This window comes from Bacillus rossius, chromosome 16 (genome assembly GCF_032445375.1).
Source record: "Bacillus rossius redtenbacheri isolate Brsri chromosome 16, Brsri_v3, whole genome shotgun sequence".
Classification (NCBI taxonomy): domain Eukaryota; kingdom Metazoa; phylum Arthropoda; class Insecta; order Phasmatodea; family Bacillidae; genus Bacillus; species Bacillus rossius.
This window is the reverse complement of record NC_086343.1, coordinates 18344704-18357018: the sequence shown is the minus strand read 5'-3', so window position 1 is coordinate 18357018 and position 12315 is coordinate 18344704. Positions and strand designations below refer to the sequence as shown.

At 40.6% G+C, this 12315-nt stretch overlaps 1 protein-coding gene across 1 annotated transcript in view; it reads left to right on the top strand.

Annotated features, from left to right (window-relative positions):
- The first annotated feature begins 7558 nt into the window (after window positions 1–7558).
- Window positions 7559–12315, top strand: part of LOC134539871 (uncharacterized) — a 54260-nt gene continuing 49503 nt past the window's right edge. The window contains exon 1 of the mRNA XM_063382216.1: window positions 7559–7995. Coding sequence (XP_063238286.1) covers window positions 7977–7995 — 19 coding nt within the window. The 5' untranslated portion in view covers window positions 7559–7976. The remainder of the gene's footprint in view (window positions 7996–12315) is intronic.

Here is a 12315-nt window from a genome sequence, read left to right as displayed (position 1 = left end):
AAAAAACATCTTACTAAATCATTTGCTACCTGGAGAGAAGGTGAAAAAATGGCAGCAAGCAGCACCAATGAACACTTGAGATCTAATTCGTTATGCACACAGTTGTAGATTCTAGCCTGGCACCAGAAAATAATACAAATTTTGCAAATCTCTGTCAGTTGTTGATGTTTTGTATGAAGTGAGTTTTTAAATAATGAAAAATTGATTGTTTAAAATGATATGTGCGAATGAAAAATTGATTTATATCTGATTTAATTTTTTTGTATGATTATAAAACTATTCCCCCATCATGTATTGTGCATTCCAATTAATCTGAACACTTTCTAATTGTAGGTGTTTTCTTTCTGTTGAAAAGGGGATAAGATAATAAATTTGATATAAGTTGGAAGAGTTGTGAGAAAAATTAATGTAATTACATGCAGGAATGACATGTTAGGAGTTGATTACAAAATTTTTAGATTAGCTTGAATTAACCATGGATGAATATTAGAAAACTGCAAATGAGGTAGCTGAGAAACATCCATAATGTCTTGCATACAGGTTCAGAAAGCAGACTTGACAATTTTATCAGTGTCTGTACAGAACCTTCCATTGTAGCGTTAAGGCCCGGACAGAATCTACATAAAAATTTCACAAGCAGAGCACAGAATTATACATTACAGTCAAACTTATTGTAATTCAATCTAACTAGCTACAATCATACATTGTAATAAACAGATACATAAGCATGTTGTTAGTGTTAAGTATAGTTCAATATATGTTTAACACTTTCAGCCCATCAGAAGATCTGAACATCTTCCCATATTGTATTGTGGGACCTTAATTTAATAAATAGAAAATGTATGTGTTCACTAGATTATACTGAATAAAAAAGAATGTAAATTAGACTAGATTATACCTTTGAATATATATACTGTATAGAAGTCGCGAGTGGATAGGATTTACTCTACGTTTTTCAGAAGCGTATGATGAGCAGCTTGGGAACTTCACCGCTGCAGTGCGCTGCCGTAACGCCCTGTATCGTCTTAGTTGTTATTTATACGTTAGAGCGCAGCACTGTCGCCCGCTGTCATTCCCCGCACCCCTCATCCATCATTCACTGCAGCTCAACGTCGTTCAACGGGAGGGGGAAGGGGTGTTTGAAGAGTTGGACACTTGTCCGCTAGGTACCACCACAAGTCGATGCCCTAGAGATGGTGGCGATTGCGGCGGTGAATTAACCAACTACCTCAAAACCGTATTAGAATTTTTAACCTGGGCTGGCGACTTCTATACAGTATATATATTCAAAGATTATACTGAATATTTTTTTCACAAATTTTACAAAAAATCACAATTATGCACTAATTATGGCTCTCTTTCTTATTAAAAAAAAATATCTTCCACAATTTAATTTTTGTAATTCTGTTTTTATGAATTACATTTTATACATACAGTCATTTTCCTTCTGATCACGCACTATCAACTACATAATCATTAATATCTTGCAAAATAAGCAAAGGAATATGATTAAGTTTATGTCCCTTGTTGCCAGGCTACTGTGCTTGTTTTGTGTTGTGCAAGTGCTTATCGCTATAACTATAGTGGGGGCCAATTATCTTGCTAGTTCCATAGTGCAATAGAAATGCATTGCTCTGAACGGACCATCAGAGCCAAATAGAAGTCTGGAGCCCTGCCGAACCAGTTACACTTTCAACTGCCAATGAATACCAATTGGGATGACGACGGCAGATGTAACTACATATCGCTCACTAAGCAATACGTTGTCAAGGTATATTAAACGTAGTCAGTGGCATTTCAGTTAAAACTAAAAAGTTTCAGTTCTGCAATAAATTAAATTCTCCCTATTTGTACAACCCAAAAAACGTTAAAAATGTAACTTTGGCAGCTAATTATGCAAAAAGGATGCGCTGTATATATTTTTCATTTCGTGAAAGTTAAACAATTGCAAAATTCTAAAAGTTGATCAGTGATTAATTTAAATATAAAATCATGATCTGAAATGGGAGGCACCCCCTTAAGTAACATGGAGGGGGGCTGGACAAAGTAATTTGCCCTGAGGCTGTTGGTTTCTCTTGACGGGCCTTCCCAGCTTGGGAAGCCGAAGATGTACATCAAGTTCTGTCCCTGCCCGAACACGCCCGAATATTCACCTTCGGCCAACTTAATGTAGCTATACTAACCTAACTAACCGTCCATAGTGTTTTAAAGTGTTTTAATGTAGCTAACCTAACCGACCACTTTTAATATTTGAGTTCATTTTTCCTGCGCAAAAACAAAACAAATCCCGAGGTTGGCCGAAGGTGAATATTCGGGCGTGTTCGGCCTCGCCCAGCTTTTAGCTGTATTGTCGGAAGCGGTGTTCGGCCGTGCGTCATCACTGTCGGGTAATTGGCGCCCACGTGGGCTTCCCGGTTTTAAGGGGGGGGGGGGGGGGGTAAGTGTGGAGGTAATTGTCCCAAGCTCTCTGGGGCTAATCGCAGAAGTAATCGTCCCATCGTCCCAGTACTTGAGTGTCTGTGTCTGTGGCGACCAAGCAGTTAATCGCCGTCGTTCCAGTCAGCGTCCGTCGTGCGTTGGCGGGTCCGATACGTACGTACCTGTATAGTGGTACCTGTACCATATTTTTTTTTTTTTGGTAGCCTTGCGTGGCGTGCACCATGTTGAAGCCATATTGGTACTCGGATATACAGCTGTTCGATACCAAGGAATATTAGCGATAAAAACACTCAATAAAACTATTACTTTGGGAAATTGTTTGGATTGCCTCGCTCAGGCAGGAACGTGGCACAGAACTAACGTAAAATTATATATTTATATATAAGATTTTTTTATATAGTTTTAGCTACAATTTTAAGTGGTTAGGTGACGTCTAGCGAATTTCGTGCTTTATAGAACTTATACATATGTTTATAAAGCACGAAATTCGCAAGACGTCACCTTACCACTTCAATTGTAGCTAAAACATCAGAAAAAAAATCATTCTCCCCGGGACCGTATTTTAGTACATGTTTATCTTGAAAAAATGTGAAAGTGCCAATAGAGTAATTTAAAAATGTGATTTGTTTTTACCGTGTAAAAGTTTTACAAGTGGAAACGTCATCAATTGCAGTTATTAAAGATCGTCCATGTTCTATTGCAAAAAAAAAAAAGCTCTAATAATGAGCAAAATCAAAATATTATATAGGGTATAGTGTTTTTTTTTTCATTCGCCTTTTATTTCACACTTTTTGATCTTGATTCGTCACTGCTATAGGCTGATTGCTGCAAAAGAATTCCTAAGAAGTAGGTACCAGCGTAAACTAAAAATATATAAAGTGCGTATGTTTGTATTGATGTGAGGGTGCTTTATTTTATGTAAAACAGTTGGTTACATCGCTTAAAGAATGTTTTACAGTGTGTTACGGTAGCAATTAGTTTCTTTTTTTTTTTGGGGGGGGGGGGGGGGGATGGGTGGACAAATTTACTCTTACTCAGGTATATGTTAGCAAAATAAAAATCTCATTTGATAAAAGTACTATGTAAGGCAGATTTGTTATATTAGTGACTTAGATAAAGTTTTGAACGATCAAAAAATTACCTTAAAAACTCGGGATTTGTTTTTTCATTTTTTTTTTTTTTCAGCATGATAAAAACGTTTTGTAAAAGCTGTACAAACTGGCCCGTTTTTACGGTACCATAATATTGGTCAGTGTGCCACTATTCTGAATTTTCCGTGCCGTGATAGAACGCTGATAAGCTAACTTCCCTGCTGTTGACCACAGAACGTTATCTTTAATGTGTTGTGTGCAGGCTGTCGGGCGCCATAATGCCTGGCGCGAAATTACACTGTGCAGTGTTTGTTGGAGTATGTGCTGCGTCTCGTGATTAAGGCTATTCCACACTTTTCTAACTTTCGCCGGGGCGCCGAGAACGTCACAAGCAGGCAACGAACGAACCCTGAATAATTTCTGATTTTCCTGATCATAGTTTTCCAAAATTACTAAAGTATTATTTTGCTGCAGTGCTATATATAATAGGAGGTTTTTTTTTTTGAACCAGAAATCGAATGCACACGACTAAATTAAGAACTACAAAATTATTATTATTATTATTCAGCTTCCAACCCACTGTTAAATAGAGCGGCAAGCTAATTAAGACCATACTAAACTTAATGGTCGGTATTTCAATACTAAATATACTAAAATTTATTATAAAAATTATTTTGGCCCCTCCCTGGGCCTCATTATGGATCCGCCCTTGCCTTGCAAGCAGGGGCGCAAATCTGTAGTACTCGCAAGGCCCGAGAGTTTTGCGCGGTGGGTTTTAACCTACACAAGTCATCGCAGGACAGGATGCTTGCACGTCGTGTACTGCCCATATGTTGGCCCATGTGCATGCAATAAGCAGAAAAATTTTAAAATATACAGAAATTTCCCATAAAAACATAGTTTTGACGTTTAAGTTGTATCAACCCTGTTTGTTAGTCACGATTTTTCAAGTACAAGCGGGGTCCCTTCAATGAGGGGCTTCTTAATTCCAGCTCTCTCTCCCCCCCCCCCCCTCCCCATTCCCACCGGGAGGAATCTACGCCAATGCTTAGAGACCTGAAAAATTCGTGGGTTCATTTCGTGTTATGCTAAAATTCAAATAATTATACCTTATTGCTGCTTCTGCCATTGGTTCACTGTTGATCTGGAGGACTGAGGGCCAATTAGAGACCCTCACTCATAGAAGTGTCGAATCACAGGCCACCCAGTCGAGACGACTCGCAAGTCAGCAGCCAATGAACAGTTGGCATTTGCCCGAGTGTGTAGAGGATATTGGAGTCTATCCTGAAGAGCATTGAACCCGCGAATTTTTCCAGTCCCTACCCCATGCTCCAAGCGTAGCCATGTTTGTTTGACAAGCTGTGTGATTCTAGTTCCTACATCTATCTGACGTGCCTATGATTTATTTTAAGAATGCGCGGCATTCATTTTATTGTGCAACTAGTAATAATTAATGAGATTTAATTGTACAGTTGTTTTGAAAATTTAAAAAAAAAATGCATAAAAATCGTTAGCTCGAATTTTCCATCCAGCACGGTGATGCATTATTTTCAATAAAGCTTGTTTAATAAAGCTTTTTTTTTTTTTTTTTTTTCGCTGGGTCAGTCCAATAATTAACGTTGATAGCGTAACATAATTTAAAAACGGGTTTTGAGGTTATCTGAACCACTTGATTTGATAAAGAAATTGACAATTCATACTTCGTCCATTTGATTTTTAGACACTGATTATAATTTTTTAACCTTAGTCCATTGTATTACCCCTGAAATTTGGCTGTCAGATAAATTTTTAGACGAAAATTTGACAGTGGCCCGGCCTTAATGACAGCGACAGGATCACCATGAAGACGTTATGCTCTCAAACCACTTACTTACCGACTTGATGTTCGCCAGATGACAAATTATCGATCGCAATCCTCGTCAGATGAGAGCCAAGAATCCTCAATTATCACGGCTGCAACGGACTCTCAGAGTGCTTGAACGTATTCCCAAATCTTTGCTACCCTTCGTACCAAAGGAAAACAAGCATGAAATTACGTAGTTTGGATTTTTTTTTTCTCTCTCAAGACATTTCACTAAGTTTAAAAACTATAATCAGTGTCTACAAATCATCGAAATCGCGAGAAAGTTACAAAGGTACAAGTTACTATAGGTTCACGCGACGCACTGCCATGTGTCTTTTCCAATACGTTGTGAATAATGTATAATTTAAAATATAAATTCAATAATTTTATGATTATTGTATTAAAATTACGTATAATAATACTTAGTATGTAATAATAATCCATTCCTGTAAGTTATTTGTATAAAGTGAGTAATGTGTATTTTAATGTTTTAAAATTTTAGGTTCATTCATTTTAATGCCGTGTTAATTAATACTTTTGACGTGACAACGTATAATAAATCGATGAACGCCTGCTGCACGCACGTAAAAGTGTCCCGTTACGCACATTGTTCCGTTACGCTGTGTCCCGTTACGCTCATTGTACGCTTGCGCCGCATCTATCTCTCTTCCACTCGACTGTTTATAAAGTGAAGTGAAAAGTTAATGTGGTTTTCATTGCTTATTACAACAACAATTTCGGCAATAAAGGTTAATTATTCTTGCATTTTAAAAATCTGATTACTAGTATAATTTCAAGTATTTATTATTTTATTATTAAAATAAATATGATTAAATTTTATTCATAAAGTATGCAATCATTTCATCAATGTTTTGTTATGACGTCACGTTAAACTATCGTCCGTAAACCGACTTTACAGACAACCAATTTTTTTTAAAAAAATGACTTCGTTACCGAGGTTATACGTTACACATCACTGGCAAGTACTGAAAATCTAGCTCACTTTTTTTTTATGATTATTATAGGTTCAATCGGTGAACTTTGCTACGTAATTTCCAATAGTTTCCTAGTAGTTGCACGCAACGCTACGGAAAAAAAATGGACGTCGTCTTACTTTATTTTAATGCCCACTACAGCGACAATGCACTTGATAATTGTGCCGGCTCGGTTGAAAATTTCCGCACAAACCGTTCCTGAAACGCAACTCCTGCATTGGGAGTTTTAAAAAAATTCTGCACAGCGTCGAACGAGTAATCGAATACAGCTCTCGTGTTTCGATATGTCTCGTGGTCGTCGAGATTGTTAAGATACGGATGAAGGACCGAACGCCTGTAAAAGCAACGGAATTTTTTTTTTTTTGGGTTTGGTGGGGGGGGGGGGGGGGTATATTGGCGCCCCCTAAGAAAACCCACCGGCACGTTTACCAACTTGCTAAGTACAAATATATATTCCAAGCGTTTACCCCGCACGGAATCGAAGAACCCAATATCGCCTTGGTGGGAGTATGAGTGCTCGCGCCACTCAAATGCTGTTCTTCCGTCACCCCCTCCCCCTCCGCGCACCGTTTGACGTCAGTAGAGTTTCCCCCCCCCCCCCCTTTTTTTTTTTCTTCGCGTAATCCTAAATAAAAATTGAATGTCCCCAACAACAACAAAAAAAGGAAAAAGTTTGAAAGCAAACACTTGGTAAATAGGTTTTATTCCCCCTCCACTTTTCTGAAGTTAAATTTTGCGTAGAACTCCTGGTTATGGCCAAGATAACTTTTAGCCTTTATATGTGTGTGTGTATATACACATATATAATTTTGACGTTTGACAAATTGTACAAAAAGTAATGGAGAGGGGGGGGGGGAGGGGACGAGCAAATTTGCCCCCCAGACCGAAAGTTTCTCTCGACAGCCCTGGTGGTTGGTCTCCTACGCTTGTTTGCAGTCGGCGTGGTCCGGCCAAGAGTGCTTTGTTTACCAATGGCGGTAACCCGCCGGCTGCCTACACGCCGTCGAAGGTCACTCGCCTTGTTTACACACACCCGAGTCCACGCGTGATCGAGATAAAACCAGATGCCCCCTTCCCTCTTTCCCCCCTCCTTTTCCTACCGTTTCCCCCCACCCCCTCCTCCTCATCGTCTGGTACACAATCCACCTTATCCCGGGCGCCAGCCAATGAAGACTCGCGTACGCCAGCCCAGTTGTAGCAAGGCGGCCGCGGTGTCAAGCTGCGTCGTCGTCGTCGTCCCGCCATTCCTTCCTCCTTGGCGCGCTCCCGTTCCGTGTCATTTCTCCTAGCCGGGCGCTGCGCGGGAGAGAGTGTGTGCGTGATTAATAATAGCGCCCGACACCGCGCGACGAATTTTTTTTTTTTTTTTTTTGCGTGGTTTCGTTGCTTTTTTTTCCGCGGTACCGCTGTTCGTTCCTCCGTGGTGCGAATCAAAGTTAACCTTCCTTGCCCTAGGCACGGTCAACAAACACCCCCTCCGGCCTCATTGTTGCTGTTCTTATCTTCTCGTGAAGACACGCGCGTCTCTCTCTTACGAGAGGACGCGGCCAACCCCATCTTCACGACGGACCGCCTCGGACCGATCAGCCAATCGGGAGCGACGGTGAAATGCAGCACGAAGAGCCAGGTGAGGACACTGGGACGGATGGCAGAACGGGGGAAGGTTTTTTTTAATATCGGGATTCTTTTTTTTTTTTTTTTCATTGTTGATGCAGGGGAAGCATTCTCTTACAGACGAGAGATACAAACTCCCGATCGTGCATCTTCGGTTTTTTTTTTGTTCATTGTAAATAAATATGGCGGTGTTGATAAAAGGATAACTAATGGTCAATTAGGTTAGGTTAGCTACATTATAAATACTTTAAAATATTGTGAACGGTTGATTTGGTTGGGATAGCTACATTAAAGATACGGAAAAAAAGCATGAACTTCGGGGAACTTCGGGTTTTGGCTCTCTCGTCTGTGAAAAGAAGGCTTCCCGGTGATGGAGGGTCCATACATTAATAAACAAAAACAAGAGGAAGAATGTAATCGATTTTTTTTTTGAGAAATTTGTTTTGAAAAATATTGCTTCGTAGCCATGTTTTTACTACTGATGATGGTGACTGCATTGTCGACCGAAACGTCGGTGAATTATTCGCCAAGGACACGGCTACAACCCAGAAGCCAAGCTACTTTACTACACAATAACAGAAAAGAACACAAAATGTGGGCTACTGTCCCCCCCTCCCCCCGTCACCCAACCTTTGCTAGTCGCTCTGGTTACGCCTTTGTGTGTGTAAGAGTGGAGCCTATAAAACTACTAGCCAACCTTCTTCCCCTTCCCCCAAAAAAAAATTTTTTTATTTAAAATAATTACTTATTTAAAGGTGTTTTAAATGCGCAATAAATTTTTTTGTCGATATTTGAACACCAGAGAGCAGGAAATTTATTTTTATTCCATGATATGTATTGATATATCGTTATGGCTAAAATATTTGAAAATTCTGAAGGGAAAGTGATGGTTTATATGTGTGAAGTTCCTCAATGCACAATAATATTATTTAATATTATAATTGTACTCAGCTTCTCGTCAGTATCTATCTAGGTCGTTAGATTACTATACAAGACGGCAATAAACAACGACACGACTTAGGAGTACTGAGGAAGCCATCCCGGAATTATCCTTTGGAATGGTTTCAGGGTAAACCATGGTTGGCTGAACGTCTGCGAAACATGCGGTGCCTGGAAAGCTTCCAGGAATCCGCTCCAGTTCTCGTAAGAGTAGCACAGCTGGTGCCCTTTTCCCAAAAAAATGTCACGTGCAAAGCATCACGTGATGCTCGTCTTAAAAGCACTTGGCAACCACCTGTGGAGTTGTTTACAAACACATGTAGACAACAGGCACTGCTCCCAGGGGTGATGGTCCCTCCCGAGGCAGCACTTTTTTTAATATTTATATTGGAGAGTTTACTAATGTTTACTTAAATCCATGTGTTTATATTTTTCTTTTTTCGAAAGTTGTTAGAAAATATTTCTTGGCAACTGGTTTCCAAAGGAAAATTTTGTAGAAGTAGGTAAAGAATTTTTTTTTTCTGTCTATAAACACTTGCTCCATTCGTTTGTCATAATCATGCTACGTCCCTAAGAAGATTGTTAAGGAGCAAAAAAAAATACTTTTGGACACACTTTTTGTATCTCCGCTTGAACTAAACGTCTGACACGAGAGATTTTTTACCGTATGGAGAATCCCCTTAACTGTGCTTCGATCTGGGCAGCACGTATGGGCTTCTTCTTCCAAGCGCTCTGGCGTGTGAGGTCTTCATCGTGCCTTTGTTGTCGAATTAGGGAAAGTGGACGAATTGTTCGACGAGGGGAAAATGATGATGGAACTGCTTAACGAACTCCAGTCTTTGCCAGGGTCAATGTAGGCTAAACAGAATGCGGAAGAAGTAAAAAAAAAAAAAAGTTAACATTTTGTCCGGTCTTCCTCGCTTTACTTAGCGACAAAAATAAATTATATTGTTTCAATTTGTTGGCATGGCCTACGTTTTGTATATGATTTTTATTTTTTTATTTTAAGGTAGAATTAGGCTAATAGGAACTGAAAGACGACATATTGTTTCTCAACAGGTATTGCGCCATAACATTTCTATCCTTTAAAATTTGATCATTAACCTTCGTTAAAGCATAGATCATACATTAATAGAACATAATATAATGTATATTAATAGTATTTGTATTACAGTTGTAACTTTTTTCCAAGTATAAGTTAAATGCTAAACCTAGAGTCCGTAGCAGCCAGTCACTCACTAGGTATAACTTCTGACATTCCGTTAAATTGTGTACTACGCTTTAGCAAAGCCAAATTTTGCTAAGTCCAACCACAGAAAATTGGTGTGGCCAAGATGAAGCTCATCATTATTTGCCCCCCCCCCCCCTTTTTTTTTTTCAAAGGGCACCGCCTGCCCGGGTCTACACACGGTTTACAGAGCTTAAGAGAGAAAAAAACACACGATTTGAAAACTACTGAAGATATCAGAGTGGTGTATGTTTACGAAGAGCATTTAAGAAAACACTAGTTCTGTTTCTGTATTTAGTTTTTAAACTGTATTTTTATAAGAGTTGAGATGGCTAAAAACGCGTGTTTTCAGAATAATTTTCAGGCATGAAACATCCGGTAGAGATTGTTTAAAGTGCTCAGGGGACTTGCATTTCACTTTTATCTTAATTTCTCCGCCATATAATATAATTATTATCACTTAGATCTCATGGTTGTTCTATGGACGACTAGAAGACTGCGCGCTAGAAGCCACAGCGCGAACACAGCAATAACTGTCCCGCCGGGGACGCACCACAACGCCGAAATACCACAACGCCGAACGTACAATAAAGCCGAACGTACAATAACGCCGAAAACCATAACGCCGAATGCCAAATTGACTACAACGCCGACAGCTAGAAAACTGCTGTGTACCATAACGCCGAATTACCACAAAACCGAAATACATTAACGCCGAAAAATGTCAATTGCAGGACTGCCACAAAGGTAAGGTTAGCACACAAATTCATTCAGTTGTTTTTCATTTTGCTCCTGTGCCCCCCCCCCCCCCCCCCCCCCCCCCCCCGCCCCGCAGCAACATTTTTCGGCGTTACTGTATTTCGGCGTTGTGGTACACAGGAGTTTTCTAGCTGTCGGCGTCGCGGTCAATTCGGCATTCGGCGTTATGGTATTCGGCGTTATTGTACGTTCGGCGTTGTGGTAACAACCCGTCCCGCCTCACTGACACAGATACACCCCTGACTGGGCGGGCCTTTTAAAATTGCGGGAGTCGACGTTTAAGGTTCACTCGAAGCTCTACCGTTTCTCCCACGCACTGCTGTCTGTCACTGCGCCAGCTGAACGTTTCAACCATGTCCCGATGAAAGTGTAGTTCATCGAGCTGGCCCGACCGAGGCTGAAGTCGGAATGTTCCTTTGCAGCATCTTGAACAGAAGTGTTCCAATGTCCGTTACCGCGGCGATACGGAATCGTAGGAAACGGAAGCCGCAAGATGTTCACTACGTTTCACTGTCCGTTGGCCGCTTCCACAGTGCACGGTAAAAAAAAAAACGGATGACAACCAGTGATAGACCGCAAGACAGTCTTGTGCTCGAAACATTTTTTTGACCGTGTATAAAGCTGAATAGTAACGGCGCATTGCCGAGATAATACGTGCGGGTCCGTTGCACACCGTCAGAAATTACAGCAAATTAACGGACTTTTCGTAGAAGAATCTTGATTTTAAAAAAAACCAAGACTTCATCCGTAATTTCAAACAACCGAATCTAAATTATATAAACTACGCCGTATTTCGACTTCCGAGTTATGTACATGTGTTGTTGTGTTTATTTAGCAAGTTTTTTTTTAATTTATTGAAGTTATACTTCTAATACGACTTCCAACAAGGTTGCGTTAAACGTTTAACGCTACCATGGAGAATAACTCTACCATGGAGAATTATTTGCATGCAATTAAAAACTATTTTTTAATGATGTCAAAGAAGTATAACTTCTCACGCGCATACCTAAGTACATGCACCCGTTTTTTTTTTATTGTTCTGCTGATGCACCGAGAGTATAGCCGTAAATTTATGGGAGATCCTTTCGTAATCTGTAACCAGCTTTCTTCGTAGATCGAAGGTGGAACATCTTTTGACGATATTTCAGATCCGTCCGCGCTGCCGCGTCGTCCTAGGAACGGGCCTTAAAGAGAATGTGGCCCGTGTTGTTTGTCGGGCGGACCGAGAGAGGCGCTGGCGGCGAGCCAACGAGGCCTGGCGTCGTCTTCGTCGTCCCTGGGGGCGCTGCGCGAACAGTTGTGAGCTGGCCGAGCGCCCGCGTCATCCACGCGGCCCGGCGACTGCGCGCTCGTGTTCCCCGGCTCTGGGCTCTGGCTGTGGGTTCATCGTCCGTGCCTAAGCAACAT